Below are 21,369 nucleotides of genomic sequence, written 5' to 3' on the forward strand. Positions count from 1 at the left end.
AAATTCAGCCAACCTCCAGTCTTCCAGCACCTCACCTCAAATCTCCAATTCAATATCTGTTTCACTGAAGATGATTAATTTTAACTAAAAGCTGGACAATTTCCACCAGTGATCACAACTGGTAAATGCACTTAAATGTCCATGGGGAAGACACAAAACATTGTGATGTGATATTGTCAAACTTGCTCCTAACATCTGCAGCAAAAGGCTCTCATATGAATAATTCAGACACAGGCCAAATATTTGCAGCCAAGAATTAATGACCTCTGGAAATGGAAGAGAAAGTGCTCAACAAAAGATAGTCTTACTGTTTTTATTTGGTGAAAAATGACAACTAGATTAAGAGTGTTTTTGGCAAAGCCTGTCCGTACCAAATAGCTTCCTCTCACCGTTGTAGTTCTCTGAGCCGCTCCTTCTCCTTGGCTTTCTCTTCCTCAAACTCGTTGAGCTTGCGCTGGTAACGTGCGACTTGTTCTGATCTCTCTCGATCTTGGCACTGTTGCCATGCCACGTGCTGCTCAGAGAGATCCCCATTCTCATCTTGCAGTCTAGCCACCTGCTGTTGGTATGATGACTCAATTACCTTCAAGCGATTCCTGAAAGGGAGGGAAACAAAATGAAATGGTGAATCAAATCATTTACGCTCCAGCTTATAACAACTGGATTCTAAATAACAGGGAGAGTGATACAACTTTCACATCCTGAACAGATGGGTTGTCTTCCAATGACAACTGTTTAAAGTGCACATGGACACAAGTTGAGGCAAGGGCCTTCTTTGCTACACAGGATGATGTCATGTCATTTATGTTAAATCTTTTCTGTATAAATAATCAAACATTACATCCTCATAGTACCTTAAACAATGTTTCCCATATTATACTTTCCATTTTGACTGGTTGACCGATTTGAGGATAACATTAACAGCCTTCCAGATTCCAGAAACATTTGACACAATACCAAATCATATCCAAATAAAAACAAACGGCCTATTCCTCAAATATTTATCTGAACAGAATCTTTTCCCCTTGGTTGGTCTGGAGTTCCTTTATCATATTACAATCTTGCCTCAGTGACTTTACATGCATAAAACCTTCCTTTCTATTCAACTTCTCTGCATATTCATCCTCACCTGTGTGCATCTTCGATCAGCTCTAGATCATCCTTATGTTGCTGCTGCAGACTCTCCAGTAGAATCCTTTGTTGTTCTCGTTCCAGCTCCAGCTTTCTCACCTTGTGCAGACATTTATAATATTTATTAGTTTCATTTTTCTGTAAACTGAAATACAATTCATTCATAATCTAAACACTGACAGTAAAACAGCTCCCCCTCTTTACTTTCCACATGAAAGATTTACTTCCATTTCATCTACTTTGCTGGTGACACTAGAATATTTTTCCATTTTACAACACTTTGTGTATTTTTTTCAGTTTGTAACAGGAACCCCATGTTCAATAAAACAAACTGGCCTGGTCAGACTGAATTGGAATTGGATGAGAATCCAATGCGAGGTTGAGCCTTGAGGCAGGCTGTAGTTATAACATAAATTACACACAAATAAATCAAAATGTGCTCCTCATGGGATGAAACAATTCCAACGAACACTATATTTTCTTGGTATTTTCAACACCTCAGTCAGAAATTTGTTTTCATAGTACTTTTAGATTGATCTTGCACATTAGTAAGATCTCTGTTGGTTTTACATGATCGCAATATTTTCCTGCCCAATCCTATATCACTCAATTCCCCTGATGTGTAAATATTCATCAGTCTCAGCCTTGAGTATACTCAAAGATTGAACATTCATAGCTCTCGAAGGATGGAGCATTGCGAAAAATCAATACCAACTTAATGTAAAAATTCCTCTTCATCACAGTTCTTAAGAATCTTAAGAAAGAGAAATTGATCTCTCAGGATCTCTTCATCTTCGTAAAAATTGCAGTTCTAAATAGATTTTTTTAAATTACTCGTACAATCTAAGATGTATTAAGTTTTTTAAAAAAAGAATTAAATTTGTGCTGACATTAGTAGCAGAACTTTGGAAGTGATGGCCCACCAGTCTAAAAAGCCGCTGTGTCTCCCTGTCCCTGGGGATAGGGCAGGGGGCGATCAAACAGCACAATAACCCCCCTCCCCCTCCAACTCCAGAGGAATCGCTCCCCGATGGGCGCTACGCGACAAGTGGCAGTTTGCCCACAGCCCGAGCTGCGCCCCCTCATCCGCCACCCCAAGACAAGACGTACCTTGCCACACCATCAGCTTCTGCCCCTACCGTGTTTCCTCTGGAGTGGACGGGGCTGGGCTGGAGTTGCTGCTGTCTGTGGGTCTCTGGGATCTCACGTGCTTGCAGTGGGCCTGGGGTCGGTGTCCCGTTGGTCCTGACGTCTCCGGCACCCCCCTGGACTGGAGCTGAGACTGGGAACTGTACCGCCCTTGCCCCCTCCCTCTGCAACTGCAAACAACCCCAACTCTCCTGCAAGGGGCGGTACAGTTCCCGGAGGATGGCAGGTGCCGGAGACGTCAGACCAACAGGAACCCGCTCCCCGATGGGCCCCTACGACGCCCCGAGCTGCGCCCCGTCATCCGCAACCCAGGTTCCTCTGTAGTTGGAGCGGGGCTGGGCTGGGCTGCGCTGCTGTTGGCTGTGGGTCTCTGGGATCTCCGTGCTTGCAGTGGGCCTGGGGGTCGGTGTCCCGATGAGGGGGCGCAGCTCGAGGAACGGCTTCTGGTGGTCCTGACGTATCCGGCCAGTTTGCAGTTTTCCTCTGGAGTTGAAACGGGGCTGGGCTGCTGCTGGCTGTGGGTCTCTGGGATCTCCGTGCTTGCGGTGGGCCTGGTGGTCGGTGTCCAATTGGTCCTGACGTCTCCGGTGACTGGCACGGTCCTGCTGCAATCGCCGACATGAAGACAGTGCAAAGCCCCCACGCCGGTGCAATGGGCGGGGAGCTGGAGAGGGGAGGGAAGGGGTCACACACATGGCCGGGAAGCAGAGGGGTGTAGGTGGGGTGAAACTGAAGGGAGCGAAAATCTGCTGCGGTGAATTCTATAACACTTCTAACATTGATATTTCCTTCCTGATGTATGGTATGCAAAACGGAATGCAATACTCCATGGAGCATCTGGCCAAGACAATGCACAAACATTACTTGCCAGTTATACATTTCAGCCATCTTGAAATATAAGTCATCACTCCATGTAGCATTTTTATTACTTTTAGTACCAGTGGTCTTCTGCTTCTTCTGTCGTATGTCTTTTAGACTTGCAGTTCCGTTGAGGCGAGCCAGGCCAACGTGTTATCGTCCAGGTCAATCAGACCTCGTTCACCATTGTTTGGGGCCGGTGTTTGGGGTCAGTGGTCAGTTATTGTTACACGGTGCCTGAAAACCTGAAGCCACTGTTCCTCCACAATTCCTGGTCAATATTCTGATTTATCTTTCTCAGATCCAAAGTGAGTAACCTCACGCTGTCCCATGTTGAACTCCACCCGCAACAGTTTCAATTACCCATTCACTTTATCTGCCTATCTATCTCCCTCTGCAATTTGTTTTTCCGATCCAATGCAATCCAATTTATATCCCAAAATCACTCCCAGGCATGTTTGTGAATTATCAAACTCTGAAGCACTCTTATACCTTACTCTCCAACTCAATGACTTTGATCTCTGCAATCTGCAGGGCTGTCTGTTGCTCAGCATCAGTACTCTTCAAATTCTTTTGCAGTGTTGTCCGTTTATTCTCCAGTTCCACAGCATTCAGCTCATCCACACTTGAACCTTGTCTCGCAGACTTGGATTGAAGTGGCTGATGAACACAACATTTGATAAATATTAATCTGTAGTGCCAAAATGATGTATGCTTTCAAAAAAAGACTTTTAAATAATGCTATGCCAACCTCTCCCCCCCTCACCCCCCCCCCCCCCCACATAGAAAAGGGTGGAGCACAAGAACAGGCCCTTCAGCCCACAATGTCTGTGCCAAAACCATCTCTGATCAACCTGCGCATAATTCATACCACTCCAATCCCTGTAGATCCATATCTGAAAGCCTCCTAAATGCTACTATCATATCTGCCTCAAACACCAAACCTTGGCAGCGTTTCCAGGCACTCACCATCCTCCGTGAAAACGTTTCTACTCTAACAACGTGAGTATCTACTCTAACAACCTATTGGGCCCCAAGATCCCCATGTATATCAATGCTGATGTAGGTCATGTCATTAATTGCATATTTTCCCCTTACATTTGACCACCCAAAGCGCAACACCTCACACATGCTTGGATTAAACTTCACCTGCCATTTCGCTATCCATTTCTGTAGCTGATCTATACCCCGCTATCTACCTTGACAACCTTCCACAGTCTGCGACTCCAGCAATCTTGGTGTCATCTGCAAATTTACTAACCAACCCGCCTTGGGAGCACAGCAAATCCAAAAAATTAAAGTGAGCAAATTATTTTTAAAGGATTAACAATTTCTCAAGTTGACATTGTTAATTTCCACTTGTACACTCAAACGCAGTCATTAGAATGCCCAGTTCTTTATCTGAATTAAATTAACTTGGTACGATTGACGACCCTCACCTGGAGTTGAAGTAACTGCTGCAATTGATTAGTAGTCATGGATATCTGGAAGGCAGGACAAGATGGAGAAAGGGGGGGCGAAGGGATACAAATGATAGAAAAATATGTAGAAAGGGAGAATACCAAAGGAAGATAGAAAGGCAAGAGGGAAGGCGACACGGTAGGGAAAGAAGGAGTGTGGAGAATGGAAGGGAGATGGAGGAGATGAGCGGTTTGGAATTGGGAAAGGGGAGATAATGATGAACAAGGGAAGAAAACGGAATGGAAAAATATTTAATTATTTCATTTGTAGACACAACATTGAAGTCCAAATACTTGTGGACTAGAAATAATCAAACAATATACTATACACTTCACTATTATAAACTATATGCTTAAACTATAAGAAGAACAGGGCACAAAGTAAATGTAGTTGAGTGGATGGTGGAATTGAATCTTGAAGGGAAACTAAGCCAGTCCAATCGGCAGAGCAAATGTGAATATTATCAGATAATATCCATAAGGTATATGGAAGGATTACAAGACTAAATAGTATTTATTTAACGCTAGGAGTCCAACATGCAAGGCAGATGAACTCAAATTAGCAAAACTTAACTCTGTGTCCACCCACATCACTTGATGACCTGAGTAGTTACCCCTTAGTATAACGTACCATAGGGGAGGAAATGGTGTCCGTTATAGCAATTGTCCGCTATTGCAGTATAAAGTATCATTATTGCACATAGTTGAAATAAAGAACTCCACATGATGTTTTATACACAAAAGGACACAGTGCTGGAGTAACTCTAGGCAGCCTCTCTGGAGAACATTGACGTCAGGACCCTACAATGACTGAATGCGCCATGCAGCGGCCTGAAGAAAGTACTGTTCCCAAAGGCTACAATGTGAACAGCAACAACAGATGTGTCAATTGGCTGGTGGACAAGGAGGTGGTGCGATCCAGGGGTGGCGTTGGCAATTCCATCCGCTACAAACTGAAATCCGTTCTAAATGGTTCAGTTGAAACAAGGATTTACTGTATTTCCAACATTTTCTGTTTTTATTGTAGATTTACAGGGTCTGCAGAATTTTGCTTTTCCACATCTGGTAATGTGCAGAAGTTGTAAAAAACCAACTCATACCTGTAAGGCAGGTAATTTGTCTTCCTTCTGTTCTTGTGCAGATGCTGCAGACATACAACGATGAAAGTATGTGAGCCCCATTTCAAGACAAAAGTAGTGAACTCAGAACAGCAAAATAGGACTTAAGCACAGAAATGCATGTGTTTAAAAAACAAAGGACAGCATTGCAGAACATTTCCTCCACTGCTCCTTATACTGATGGTATTCTTATACTTGATTATTTAGAAACTAAAACTAACACAAAATTAGGACAGGGAATATGACTGAATGTTGATGTCATGTTATTGGGCGGCGTTGGTTGAGCTAGGGACCTGGGTTCGATCCTGACCTCGGGTGCTGTCCAAGTGGAGTTTGCACGTTCTCCCCGTGACTGTGAGGGTACATCTGGGTACTTTGGTTTCCTCCCACATCCCTAAGACTTGCAGGTTAATTGGCCGTTGTAGATGACACCCAGTGTGTTGGGAGTAATGTGAAAATGGGCTAACATACAACATATGTTACGTGGTGATCAATAGGCATGGACTCAGTGGGCCAAAGGGCCTGTTTCTACGATGTATCTTTCAATCAATTCAAAGTTATTTGATCATGCCTGATTCAAACACGCTTCACGGTTACTTTACCGCACTATCCCCGTTCCCATTAACTTCTCGTGGTTTAAATGTCTGGCATTTACTGCCTTGCACATACTCAATACATCTAATAACGAACCTGCCTCCACCACCTTCACTGGAAGCTCATTCCACACAGCCTAGTCCCATCTACCTGCACTCAGACCATAACCCTCCATTCCTTTCCTGTCCATATACCTATCCCATTTATTTTTAAATTATAAAATCGAACCTGCCTCCACCACTTCCACTGGAAGCTCATTCCACACAGCTACCACTCTCTGAGTAAAGACGTTCCCCCTCATGTTACCCCTAAACTTCTGTCCCTTAATTCTTTAGTCATGTCCTCTTGTTTGAAATATTCCCTACACTCAATGGGAAAAGCATATCCACGTCAACTCTATCTATCCCTCTCATCATTTTAAAGACCTCTATCAAGTCCCCCCTTAACCTTCTGCGCTCCAAAGAATAAAGCCCTAACTTGTTCAACCTTTCTCAGTAACTTAGTTGCTGAAACCCAGGCAACATTCTAGTAAATCTCCTCTGTACTCTCTCTATTTTGTTGACATCCTTCCTATAATTAGGCGACCAAAATTGTACCCCATACTCCAGAATTGGCCTCACCAATGCCTTGTACAATTTTAACATTACATCCCAACTTCTATACTCAATGCTCTGATTTATAAAGGCCAGCACACCAAAAGCTTTCTTTACCACCCTATCTACATGAGATTCCACTTTCAGGGAACTGTGCACAGTTATTCCCAGATCCCTCTGTTCACCTGCATTCTTCAATTCACTACCATTTACCATGTACGTCCTATTTTGATTTGTCCTGCCAAGATGTAGCACCTCACACTTATCAGCATTAAACTCCATCTGCCATCTTTCAGCCCACTCTTCCAACTGGCATAAATCTCTCTGTAGACTTTGAAAATCTACTTCATTATCCACAACCCCACCTATCTTAGTATCATCTGCATACTTACTAATCCAATTTACCACACCATCATCCAGATCATTGATGTACATGACAAACAACAGTGGACCCAACACAGATCCCTGTGGCACCCCACTAGTCACTGGCCTCCAACCTGACAAACAACCATCCACCATTACTCTCTGGCATCTCCCATTCAGCCACTGTTGAATCCATCTTGCTACTCCACCATTAATACCCAACCATTGAACCTTCTTAACCAACCTTCCATGAGGAACCTTGTCAAAGGCCTTACTGAAGTCCATATATACAACATCCACTGCTTTACCCTCATCAATTTCCCGAGTAACCTCTTCAAAAAATTCAAGAAGATTAGTCAAACATGACCTTCCAGGCACAAATCCATGTTGACTGTTCCTAATCAGACCCTGTTTATCCAGATGCTTATATATATTATCTCTAAGTATCCTTTCCATTAATTTGCCCACCACTGACGTCAAACTAACAGGTCTATAATTGCTAGGTTTACTCTATAGCTATTTATGCTTTCCAATAAGATGTTTCCATTTTAGCTCAGGTCTACTGGAAAATCTGAAGCTCTGAAAATGCTATCCTAGATGTAATCAGCTGAATTGGGAACACCCATATACGTAATCAGGACTTTAGGTGCTTTGAAGTTTGGCGCCACAATGATAAATCTTAACTGCAACAGGCTTTATTTTTCAACTTACTGGCCACCCCTGTGCTTTTCGTTATGGAATCTTTCAAGCTGTCAGACGAAACTAGAGGTTTAGCCTGCTTTTGTGAAATCTCCTTTGGAAATGAGGACCTGTCAAGGAAAAAAAGAGCTTTAGAACTGATATGCACCATATGCACACCTAGGCCCAGACAAGACTGTATTTGGTTGTATGCATTTACACATAAATGGCTCATATACAACTGTGCCTGGTTGGATGCAAAGCAAAAGGAGCAGATAATTTTCAAAGTTTTCATTTGATTAGTTATTTATTTGTAATAAAAAATGGAGTAAACAGATACACTCCACATACCCAGAGTCTGCAGGATTAATCTCAGGTATTGGTTCTGTTTCTGCAGTGACTGACGATGGCCCACTTGCACCTGGTAATCCACTCTGTTCACTATAACAAAACAAATTCAGCACCTCAACATGGATCATGTCTGATAAAACTAACAGAATCATTCTTTTGCAATTTATGGATTTGCTTGCATGTTTTTTGCTGGTCTCTGCCCCTGTGAAGACCAGAATAACTTCAAAACCTCTCCAAGACATTTAGTACTATGAAATTGAAGCGAGCCAGTATTTTCCTTCCTGATGAAGACTTTGTAAAAACAGTCAACTATTATGTTTTTCATTTTTAATTTCTCTACCACTTTTATAGAGTCAGTCACACAGCATGGAAACAGGCCCTTCAGCCCAACTTGCTCATGCTGACCACGATGCCACATCTGCACTAGTCCCACTTGCCTGTAGTTGGTCCACAACCTTATTACAAGGCTGCCAACTCTCACGCTTTGAGCGTGAGAATCACGCCCTCAAGCAAACTCTCACGCCCTCACGCTGATCAGAAATTTCTCACGCTCTGTGGTGAGAAATTCTGTGATCAACAAAAATTTCAAAACTCGGATAAACTGCATGGTCCGCGGGTGTTAGAGAGCCGGGGCTGAGGATGGGATGGAAGCAGCGGCGGGGACAGATGCGAGGAGCCGGGGCTGGTGAGTTTGCTGGGCTGGCGAGTATTTGCGCGGCTAGCGAGTCGCTCGCTGCAGCTTCGGCCATGGAGCACTCAGGACAGTGCGAGTGTCCCGGGCCGTCGGAGGCGTCGGAAGCGCCGCTGCCGCGATAGTCTCTGTGCCGAAGGAACAGACTCTCAAAGGGAGGTGGAGAGAGAGAGAGATGGGAAGGAGACAGGGAGACAGTGGGGAGAGAGAGGGGATGAGAGGAGAGAGAGGGGAGAGACAGAGGGGGGGGGGGGTGAATGGAGAGAAAGAAGAGGGAAAGGGGGAAAGAGGTAGGGGAGAGAGAGGGGGGAGTGAGGTGGGAGAGGGGGGAAGAGAGAGAAGGGTGAGAGGGAAGAAAGAGGGGGTGGAGAGGGAGGAGAAGGTAGGAGAGAATGGGAGAGAGTGGGGGGAAGAGAGAGGGGTGGTAAAAGAGAGAGGGGGAAGAGGGAGAGAGGGGGAAAGAGAAACGGGGAAAGAGAGAGAGATGGGGGGGCAAAGAGAAAGAGGAGACAGAGACAGAGGAGAAAGATAGAGGGGAGAGAGAGCAAGGGGGAGTGAGGTGGGAGGGAGATATGGGGAGAGGGAGAGAGAGGAGGAAAGAGAGATGAGAGAGAGAGGGAGGGAAGAGAGAGAGCTGAGAGGAGAGACAGAGAGAGAGGGGAGAGAGAGGGGGGAGAGTGTGGAGAGGGAGAGAGGGGGAGATAGAGAGGGAGGGAAAAAGAGAGAGAGCGGGGAGAGAGAGGGGAGAGAGAGGGGTAGGGAGAGAAGAGGGGGAGAGAGAGAAGGAGGGGGAAAGAGAGGGGAGAGAGAGTTAGGGGAAAGAGAGGGGAGAGAGAGTTAGGGGAAAGAGAGGGGAGAGAGAGTTATGGGGAAAGAGAGGGGAGAGAGAGTGAGAGAGGGGAGGGGGGGAGAGAGAGGAGAGAGGGGACGAGAGAGAGGGGGAGAGTGAGGTGGGATGGAGAGAGGGGGAAGTGAGAGAGAGAGGGGAAGAGAGGAAAGAGAGAGGGGGGAGAGAGAGAGGGGTGAGAGGAGAGACAGAGGGAGAGAGGAGAGAGAGGGGAAAGAGAGATGGAGGGGAGAGAGAGGGGGGGGGGGGGGGGTTGAGAGGAGAGAGTGCATCCTAGAGGACAACCAGTGGCTACTGGAAGTAAGTACCAAGCACTGGGTAGAAACGGTGGAAGATAGTGGACTTCAAATAGTGAAAGCATCCTGCTTGCCTGCTAGATTTTCACTTACTGTAACTGCAGTAAAAATGTTCCTGATGTTGGGGGCGTTCAGAACCATGGGTCACAGTTTAAGAATAAAGGGGGGGGGGGGCAGTTAGGACTGAGATGGAGGACAAACTTTCTTCACGCAGAGAGTTGTGAATCTGTGGAATTCTCTGCCACAGAAGGCAGTGCAGGCCAATTCACTGGATGTTTTCAAGAGAGAGTTAGATTTAGTTCTTGGGGCTAACTACATCAAGGGATATGGGGAAAAAACAGGAAAGAGGTACTGATTTTAGATGAATAGCCATGATCATATTGAATGGCTGTGCTGGCTCGAAGGGCCGATGGCCTATTCCTGCACCTATTTTCTATGTTTCTATGCTTGAGTATATGGCAATAAAACTCGATCACTTGATTTTGAAGCATTCATGCATGGTGGAGGTATAATGTAGTCATAGAGTGATACAGTGTGAAAACAGGCCCTTCGGCGCAACTTTCCCACACCCGCCAACATGTCCCAGCTATGCTACCTGCTTTTGGTCCATACCTCCAAACCTGTCATATCCATGTATCAGTCTAACTTTTTCTAAAATGTTGGGATGGTCCCTGCCTCAACTACCTCCTCTGGCAGCTTGTTCCATACACCCATCACCCTTTGTGTGGATAAAGTTACCCCTTTAAAAGTTACCCCTTAAAAATACTTCATACAAAAAACATTGAAATCATACTTCTAAAGTGCACTAAAACATGATTTTAATACATCAAATTTCAAAAAGTTCCTACCCTGGGAGGGGGGGACCCCCTTCTTCCACACCCTCTCCCCACTCGGTTGCTCCACTCCCTCACCGGGTACCCCCAAGGCCAGTGATCAGTGATCGCACAGCCTCCCCCCTTTCAAAACGCTCCAATCCAATTTAAAGCATATATATTGTATTCAAGTGTAAGTTAAAAGACTCGCTGCAGTATGCACCTTATTGCACAATTCCAATGGGAGGGGGACACCCTCCTCTCATCTCCTCCCCCCACCCCCCCCACCCCCCGGTCGCTATGCTCCCTCGGGCTTGGTCTCTCGCAATTTCTCACTCCCAACTCTCACCCAATGTTGACAGCCCTGTTATTAACCTTTCCTAGCTGTGTACCTCACCAAATGTTTTAAAATGTTGTGATAGTTGCAAATGTTGCAACTCCCTGCTCTGCCAGCTCGTTCAATGTACCCGCTACCCTTTGCGTGAAAAGGTTGCCCCTCAGGTTCCTATTAAATTTTTCCCCTCTCACCTTAAACCAACGTCCTCTGGTTTTTGATTCTCCTACTCGGAGTAAAAAATACTGTGCATTTACCTGATCTATTCCTTTACCCTACCTATTCCCAATACTATTTATGTAGCATCCGTTTGATCCATTCTGTCTATGGAGTATTCACTATGGATAGGAAGGGTTTAGAGGGATATGGAGCAAATGCAAGCAAATGGGGCTCACTTCGATGGGTTAGCTGGCATGGGCAATCTGGGCCGAATGGCCTGTTTCCGTTCTGTATGACTGTGACAATGTTTATCATTATTTACCGAGTTCCTGCGGAGTCTGCCTCTGCTTGTTCTCCAATACTGCTCCCAAATTTGAGACTCTCACTGCGAAGGCTGTTCAGCATTCGTCCATTTTAGCACACATTTAATTCTTGCCTGTCTAAATTATCTTAAAATCCTCCATACCACCTTAAGTTGCTCTGGTTTACCCCTTACTTCATTAGTTTGTCTTCACTCTTTTCAGACGCAGCCCTCAATGGTGCTGCCTGCACCATCAGTAGACCTGAAGATACGCAAATTCCACATTACACGATTTGGATTCATAAAGTGATCGAGTCTTACAATATGGAAACATAGCAGGTCTAATCAATTTTTTTTAACAAAGTTGGCAGATTTCTGTTTTTCAAATCAAATCATGTTCTTACCATGTGGCTGCCATGCCATCAACTTTATCAGCCGACGTCAAGGGCTGAGATTCGGAAAGTTGAGACTTCTTCTGAGATAGTATCTCTTTCAACCAATCTCCCTCTACTACATCAGCCATCTGTGTTTTTGAACTGGATGGTGCAGATCTAACCAGTGCCTTCTCACTTGGCCTTGGTGCAGATGGAGGACGGCCTGCAGAATACGGTCTCTTGCTTTGATTCTGGCTGGCTGGAAGATTTGAATCAGACTTTGCCTTGTAGAACCTTGACTCTTTCTGCATCTCTTCGGTTGAAATTTGATTATCCAAATCAGGAACAACATCATCCTTAAGGCCAAGCCAGTCAGCAGCTCCCTTATTTCCATGTGATTTTGTTGGGGTTAATGATGTCGGTGTGGCTGTTTTGGATTTCGGATCAATATTAGATTTTCTATGACTCTCTGGACTGAATCTGTAATTGGGACAGTGAACAGTTAAAAAACACAAATTACTCATATCTGTTATGGAGACGGCAAAGCAAAACTATTACCATAGCACTGAGCAGATTCAGCCTATAATGCCGACCAATAACCCTACCCTTGTCCACCCTCCCCTCGCCCAACATGTCCCCAAACCAAAGATAAAAAATGAACATTGACCAGTTCAGCAAAGGAACAGGCCCATCGGCTGTCATAGTCATTGAGTCTTACTGCGCGGAAACAGGCCTATGGCCCAACTGCCCACACCGACCAACATGTCCCATCTACACTATTCCCACCTACCTGCGTTTGGCCCAAATCCCTCTAACCCCTATTCTATTCATGTAACTGTCTAAATGTTTCTTAAACATTGCAAAAGTACCTGCCATAACTGTCTCCTCCAGAGGCTCCGAACACCCACCACCATTTTGTGCGAAAATGTTATCCCCCAGGTTCCTATTTAATCTTTTGCCCATAATCTTAAACCTATTTCCACTGGTTCTCGATTGCTCTACTCTGGGCAAGAGGCTTTGTGCGTCTACCCGATCTATTCTTCTCATGATTTTGTACATCTCTGTAAGATCACACTCATCCTCCTGTGCTTCAAGGAATAGAGCCCTGACCTGCTCAACATTTCCCTATAGCTCAGGCCCTCAGGTCCTGGTAACATCCTCGTAAATCTTCCCTGCATCCTTTCAAGTTTGACAACATCTTTCCTAAAACACGGTGCCTAAAACACGGTGCCTAAAACTGAACACATTACTCTAAAAGCGGCCTCACCAACGTATATAGCACTGCAACATGACCTCTCAACTTCTATAGTCACTGCTCTGACTGAAGGCCAATTTACCAAAATCCTTTTTGACCACCCTATCTATCTGTGATGTCACTTTCAACAAACTATGTACCTGTACTCCCAGATCCCTCTGCTCTACAACATTCCTCAGAGCTCTTCCGTTCACTCTGTAGGTTCTGCCCATGTTATTGCTCCCAAAATGCAACACCTCACATTTCTCTGTATTAAATTCCATCAACCATTCCTCAGCCCACCTGCCCAACCAATCAATATCATATAACCATATAACAATTACAGCACGGAAACAGGCCATCTTGACCCTTCTAGTCCGTGCCGAACACATAAACTCCCCTAGTCCCATATACCTGCGCTCAGACAATAACCCTCCATTCCTTTCCCATCCATATAACTATCCAATTTATTTTTAAATGATAAAAACGAACCTGCCTCCACCACCTTCACTGGAAGCTCATTCCACACAGCTACCACTCTCTGAGTAAAGAAGTTCCCCCTCATGTTACCCCTAAACTTCAGTCCCTTAATTCTCAAGTCATGTCCCCTTGTTTGAATCTTCCCTACTCTCAGTGGGAAAAGCTTTTCCACGTCAACTCTGTCTATCCCTCTCATCATTTTAAAAACCTCTATCAAGTCCCCCCTTAACCTTCTGCGCTCCAAAGAATAAAGCCCTAACTTGTTCAACCTTTCTCTGTAACTTATTTGCTGAAACCCAGGCAACATTCTAGTAAATCTCCTCTGTACTCGCTCTATTTTGTTGACATCCTTCCTATAATTAGGCGACCAAAATTGTACACCATACTCCAGAATTGGCCTCACCAATGCCTTGTACAATTTTAACATTACATCCCAACTTCTATACTCAATGCTCTGATTTATAAAGGCCAGCACACCAAAAGCTTTCTTTACCACCCTATCTACATGAGATTCCACTTTCAGGGAACTGTGCACAGTTATTCCCAGATCCCTCTGTTCACCTACATTCTTCAATTCCCTACCATTTACCATGTATGTCCTATTTTGATTTGTCCTGCCAAGATGTAGCACCTCACACTTATCCTGCTGCAATTTTTGACAAACATCTTCACTATCTACAATACCACCCACTTTGTCATCTGCAAACTTGCTAACCGTGCCATATGCATTCTCATCCAAATTATTGATATAGATGACAAACAGCAATGGGCCCACCACTAGGCATGGGCCTCCAATCCGAAAGCAACTTTGCACTATCCCCCTCTGCTTCCTTCAGCAAAGCCGAATTTCCATCCGTTCAGTATTATGCTCTCCCAACCTAGAATCCTTCTTTATAAACTGCAAACCCTTCTACTCTCCGAGGGATTTTAACTCCTTTATTCTCGCTGGAGTTTACACCCCCCCTCCACCCCCACCCCCACACAACCATGCCTGTGTACATGAGGCGCAAACTCAACTCGCTGACCAGGTAATGAGGGTAGAGAGTGACTTCCCGGACTTCATGGTCATTGTTTTGAGGGACTTTAACAAAGCTAACCTCAGCCGTGACCTTCCAAAGTACAGACTTCATGTCACCTGCCCCAGCAGAGCGGAGAGAACACTTGACCACTATTACACGTCAATCAAGAACTCATATCGCTCTGTTCCCCGGGCGAGTCTGGGTCTTTCTGATCATTGTCTAGTTCACCTTATTCCGACCTACTGGCAGAAACTAAAATCTGCTAAGCCTGTGGTCAGAACAACGAAAAGGTGGACAATTGGGGGCATTGAGAACCTACAATCCTGCTTTGACTGCACGGATTGGAATGTGTTCAGGCAAGCAACCACAAGCCTCGATGAGTATACCGACACTGTATCATCATGTCAGCTTTTGTGAGGACAGTTGCATTCCAACTAGGACTCGGACCTGGTTCAACAACAAACCCTGGTTTACTGCAGAACTCAGAGAGAGTCTAAAGAGGAGGCTGACAGGAGCGGGGATGCAGACCTCTACAGGCAGGCCAAGTACAAGCTGAGAAGAGGAATCAGAGCTGCCAAGGAAAGGTACTCTGAGAAGTTGAGGAGCAAGTTCTAAGCTAGTAACTCTTCTTCAGTTTGGATGGGCTTGCAAGAAATCACCACCTGCAAGAGGAAAGCCCCTGGCTCTTTGGACAATCGTCAGCTGACCAACGACCTGAATGAGTTCTACTGCAAGTTTGACAAGCAGAAACGTAACCCTGGTACCCCCTCCGCAACAAACACAGCCAGACCCCAGTCTTCAAAGAATGGACCCTTTCCCACCCCAACCAACACTTCACACCCACTCACAGCCTGGCTTCAGTCTGCAAAGATTGGGCCCTTCTGAATTTGATTTGAATTTGATTCCTTTATTGTCATTCAGACCTTTCGGTCTGAATGAAATTTCGTTGCCTGCAGTCATACACAATAATAATAAATAACAAAACATACAATAAACACAAATTAACATCCACCACAGTGAGTTCACCAAGCACCTCCTCACTGTGATGGAGGCAAAAGTCTTAGTCTCTGTCTCTTCCCTCCTTGTTCTCCCTCTGCGCTGAGGCGATCCAGGCCGAAGATGCCGCTCTCCAGTCCAGCGGACCTCCGTGGTGATGTCGCCACAGCCGAAAGCCGGAATGCCGTCTCTGCTCCGAGTCGGGCCACCGCTGCCTCAGCTCCAAGTCCCGCTGCCTCAGCTCCGAGTCCCGCTGCCTCAGCGAGTCGGGCCACCGCTGCCTCAGCTCCGAGTCCCGCTGCCTCAGCTCCGAGTCCCGCTGCCTCAGCTCCGAGTCCCGCTGCCTCAGCTCCGAGTCCCGCTGCCTCAGCTCCGAGTCCCGCTGCCTCAGCTACACCCAAGTCCCGCTACACCCACTCCTCCCCATTCACCACTTCACACATACTTAAAGCAAGACCCTAGTCTGAAAAGACTGCACCCTTTCCGACCCGCACCTCTCCAATCACCACTTCACACCCAATTACCCACACCCTCCGTGCTGCACATCATTTCTCCATCATCAACAATAAAAATACAGGAGGTGGAGAGGCTTTTCAGAAGACAGAAAAGCCAGAGATCTCCAGGACTGGACAATGTTTCCCCCTCTACTCCCAAGCTCTGCCGAACAACTGGAGCCGGTCTTCACAGACATTTTCAACCAGTCCCTGCAAATCTGTACTGTCCCTGCCTTCTTCAAAGTCTCCACTATTGTCCCTGTACCCAAAAAGGCAAGGATTACGGGTCTTAATGACCACAGGCCTGTCGCACTGACCTCCAAAGATCTTATAGCGGAGCAAGATAGGCTACTCCTGCGAAATGCAATGGACTGATGTGTAGTACGCTATGGAGGGGATCATGGGCATTTTTCCACGCCCATTTTAGTAACCTGAGCCTACCGGACCTGACCCGACTCGCAGTGTAATCAATGTTGTGGGGCAACAGTTTGTGTGGGTTAGATTCATAAATCTGTCAGTTCATACTTCTTGTCAACAATAACATTTGATTCTGGTAATTGTCTTTTTTAATGTTTTTTAAATCATTTCTTTTTAAATGGTCCACAAGCAGTGTTTGAGTTGATTTTGTAGTAACCGGAACCGACCCGACTCGCAGGGCGATTGACATTGCGGAACGTTTTGTGCGTGATATAGGGTTAGATTCATAATTCTGTTAGTTCATAATTCTGTTAATTCTTGTTAAAGAATAAAATGTTTATAAACACACATACATGAAAATTATATAAATGTATATAATCATATAACACACACAATTATATTTCTTCTGATCCAATAATGAACTTTATTTCAGACTAGACAAGGGACATTAAATAAGAAACATTGTAAATAAGAAACATTGTAAACCTCCCCGCAACTTCACACACACTAGGCCTTATCCCCCCCGGCACTCCCTCGCCTGCCCCCTCACTACAATGTCTCCCCCCCCTCCTATGCCCCTCTCCCTCTCCCGCTGCCCCGGGCCCCACACTCCATCTCCCCGCTGCCCCGGGCCCCACACTCCCTCTCCCCGCTGCCCCGCACTCTCTCTCCCCGCTGCCTCGGGCCGCGCACTCCCTCTCCCCGCTGCCCCGCACTCTCTCTCCCCGCTGCCTCGGGCCGCGCACTCCCTCTCCCCCGCACTCTCTCTCCCCGCTACCTCGGGCCGCGCACTCCTTCTCCCCGCTGCCCCGCACTCTCTCTGCCCGCTGCCCCGGGCCCCGCACTCCTTCTCCCCGCTGCCCCAGGCCCCGCACTCCTTCTCCCCGCTGCCCCAGGCCCCGCACTCCTTCTCCCCGCTGCCCTGGGCCCCGCACTCCCTCTCCCCGCTGCCCTGCACTCTCTCTCCCCGCTGCCTCGGGCCGCGCACTCCTTCTCCCCGCTGCCCCGCACTCTCTCTGCCCGCTGCCCCGGGCCCCGCACTCCTTCTCCCCGCTGCCCCGGGCCCCGCACTCCTTCTCCCCGCTGCCCCGGGCCCCGCACTCCTTCTCCCCGCTGCCCCAGGCCCCGCACTCCTTCTCCCCGCTGCCCCGGGCCCCGCACTCCTTCTCCCCGCTGCCCCGGGCCCCGCACTCCTTCTCCCCGCTGCCCCGGGCCCCGCACTCCTTCTCCCCGCTGCCCCAGGCCTCGCACTCCTTCTCCCCGCTGCCCCGGGCCCCGCACTCCTTCTCCCCGCTGCCCCGGGCCCCGCACTCCTTCTCCCCGCTGCCCCGGGCCCCGCACTCCTTCTCCCCGCTGCCCCAGGCCCCGCACTCCTTCTCCCCGCTGCCTCGGGTCCCGCACTCCTTCTCCCCGCTGCCCCAGGCCCCGCACTCCTTCTCCCCGCTGCCCCGGGCCCCGCACTCCTTCTCCCCGCTGCCCCGGGCCCCGCACTCCTTCTCCCCGCTGCCCCGGGCCCCGCACTCCTTCTCCCCGCTGCCCCAGGCCCCGCACTCCTTCTCCCCGCTGCCCCGGGTCCCGCACTCCTTCTCCCCGCTGCCCCGGGCCCCGCACTCCTTCTCCCCGCTGCCTCGGGCCGCGCACTCCTTCTCCCCGCTGCCCCGCACTCTCTCTCCTCGCTGCCCCGGGCCCCGCACTCCTTCTCCCTGCTGCGGATCCAATCTTTGGCCGGAAGCAAGAGGGCGGAGCAAAATGGCGGAACAGGATGGCGGGGGCAGGTTGCTAAATGAGTCATAAAATCGCCCATGAATCCGCCCATGAGCGTACTACACGTTTGCGTGAGAGTAATCCATCTTGCTCCGCTATAGGATCTTTGCTGACCTCTGTAGTCATGAAGACCCTTGAAAGGCTTGTGCTGGCCAAGCTGAAAAATATCACAAACCCTCTGCTGCACCCTCTGCAGTTTACATATCGGGCCAATAGATCTGTGGATGACGCAGTCAACCTGGGCCTGCACTTCATCCTCCTAGACCGCCAGGGGAACTATGCAAGGATTTTGTTTGTTGATTTCAGCTCTGCATTCAACACCATTGTGCCAGAGCTATTACACTCCAAACTTTCCGAGTTGACTGCCTGAACCCCTCTGTCGGTGACAGACAGGAAGCAGCATGAGAGGCTGGGAAAGCGCATCTCAGACCCGCAAACCCTCAGCATAAGAGCACTGCAAGGCTGCGTACTCTCCCCTCTCCTTTACTCTCTCTACACCAATAACTGCACCTCCACTGACTCCACTGTCAAGCTTCTCAAGTTTGCGGACAACACAACCGATTGGACTGATCCAGGATGGGGAGGAATCTGCCTACAGACAGGAAGTGCCACAGCTGGAGACCTGGTGCCATCGCAACACCCTGGAGTTCAATGCTCTTAAAACAGTGGAATTGATTGTAGACTTTAGGAGAGCTGCCCCTCCACTCACCAACAACAACACCACAGTCACATCTGTGGAGACTTTTAAGTTCCTGGGAACCATCATCTCCAAGGGCCTTAACCATATAACCATATAACAATTACAGCACGGAAACAGGCCATCTCGACCCTTCTAGTCCGTGCCGAACACATATTCTCCCCTAGTCCCATATACCTGCGCTCAGACCATAACCCTCCATTCCTTTCCCGTCCATATAACTATCCAATTTATTTTTAAATGATAAAAACGAACCTGCCTCCACCACCTTCACTGGAAGCTCATTCCACACAGCTACCACTCTCCGAGTAAAGAAGTTCCCCCTCATGTTACCCCTAAACTTCTGTCCCTTTATTCTCAAGTCATGTCCCCTTGTTTGAATCTTCCCTACTCTCAGTGGGAAAAGCTTATCCACGTCAACTCTGTCTATCCCTCTCATCATTTTAAAGACCTCTATCAAGTCCCCCCTTAACCTTCTGCGCTCCAAAGAATAAAGCCCTAATTTGTTCAACCTCTCTCTGTAACTTAGTTGCTGAAACCCAGGCAACATTCTAGTAAATCTCCTCTGTACTCTCTCTATTTTGTTGACATCCTTCCTATAATTAGGCGACCAAAATTGTACCCCATACTCCAGAATTGGCCTCACCAATGCCTTGTACAATTTTAACATTACATCCCAACTTCTATACTCAATGCTCTGATTTATAAAGGCCAGCACACCAAAAGCTTTCTTTACCACCCTATCTACATGAGATTCCACTTTCAGGGAACTGTGCACAGTTATTCCCAGATCCCTCTGTTCACCTACATTCTTCAATTCCCTACCATTTACCATTGTTGCCATCGACTCCACAGTCAGAGGATGTACTTCCTGCGGCAGCTGCGAAAGCACAATCTACCACAGGCAATGATGTTCCAATTCTATACGGCCATCGTAGAGTCCGTCCACACCTTCTGCATCATGGTCTGGTTTGGCTCAGCCACCAAGCACGACAACCGGAGGCTGCAGCGAATCGTCCGATCAGCTGAGAAGGTTATTGGCTGCATATATTCCTCCATTGACAAACTGTACACTGCAAGGGCCAGGAAGCGAGCGGGTAAGATCATCTTTGACCCCTCTTACCCTGGCCACAAACTCTTTGAATCACTTCTCCTCGAGGAAGGCGACTCTGGACTGTCAAAGCTGCCACAGCCAGACATAAAAACAGCTTTTTTTCCACGAGTAGAAGCTCTACTCAATAACCAAAGATCTGTAGCCTCCTTTTGCTCTGGTATTTCATTTAATTCACATGCTTAATCAATAATGTTTTATTATTAATGTTTAATGTTTTATGTATCATTCTTAACTGTCACTGCATATCATGTTGTCACTGGCGGGCGGAGCACCAAGACAAATTCCTTGTATGTGAATCCTTGGCCAATAAACTTATTCATTCATTCATCTAACTTTCCAGAGCAGCCTCTAACCTTCCAGAGCAGCCTTTGACATTTCCACCCAGGAAAAAGGTTCTAGCTGCATACCCAATCTATGCCCCTCATATTTTTATGCACTATTATCAATTCTCCACTCAACCTCCAACATCACAGAGAAAACAATCTAATTTTATTCAACTGTTCCTTATATCTAATATGCTTCTAATCCAGGCAGCATTTCTGGATCCAGTAAATCTTTTCTGCATTCTCTTCAAAGTCTGCACATCTTTCGTGTAACGGGACAACCAGAATTGCACAGAATACTGCAAATGCAGCCTATCCAAAGTTCTACAAAGCTGCAACATGACTTCCAGACTCTTCATGCCCCGACTGATGAAGGCATGCGTACCCTACGCCTTTTTTACCACTCTAATACAACTTTCAGGGAGCTACGGGCTTGGACCCCAAGATCCCTCTGTATATCAATGCTGTTATATAAAGGTCTTTCCATTAACTGTACACTTTCCCCTTACATTCAACACTCCAAACACCTTACACTTCCAAACTTTATGCCGTAGCAGAACAAATTCTTCTCATACAGTAGAAAGAAACAATTGAGATATAAAAATCAAGATTTAAGTTTAACATGAGACATGGCTAGGAGGACAATGACTACCTTCAGGTTTTAAAATTCAGGCTCCCGATGATCTCAGCCTTTTGAACAAAAGCCTATTTGTTTCGCAATG

General features: G+C 47.0%; 1 protein-coding gene across 3 annotated transcripts in view; it reads right to left on the bottom strand.

Moving 5' to 3' along the window:
- Positions 1-21,369, bottom strand: part of fbf1 (Fas binding factor 1) — an 85,970-nt gene that overhangs the window by 30,435 nt on the left and 34,166 nt on the right. For all 3 annotated transcript variants that reach the window (XM_033044527.1, XM_033044528.1, XM_033044529.1), the window contains 8 exons: positions 12,140-12,589; positions 8,296-8,385; positions 7,978-8,075; positions 5,699-5,742; positions 4,578-4,622; positions 3,631-3,798; positions 1,130-1,230; positions 390-596 (listed from right to left, as the gene is read on the bottom strand). In XM_033044527.1, the coding sequence (XP_032900418.1) occupies positions 390-596; positions 1,130-1,230; positions 3,631-3,798; positions 4,578-4,622; positions 5,699-5,742; positions 7,978-8,075; positions 8,296-8,385; positions 12,140-12,589 (1,203 nt within the window). The remainder of the gene's footprint in view (positions 1-389; positions 597-1,129; positions 1,231-3,630; positions 3,799-4,577; positions 4,623-5,698; positions 5,743-7,977; positions 8,076-8,295; positions 8,386-12,139; positions 12,590-21,369) is intronic.

The sequence above is a fragment of the Amblyraja radiata genome, chromosome 26 (genome assembly GCF_010909765.2).
Source record: "Amblyraja radiata isolate CabotCenter1 chromosome 26, sAmbRad1.1.pri, whole genome shotgun sequence".
Lineage (NCBI taxonomy): Eukaryota > Metazoa > Chordata > Chondrichthyes > Rajiformes > Rajidae > Amblyraja > Amblyraja radiata.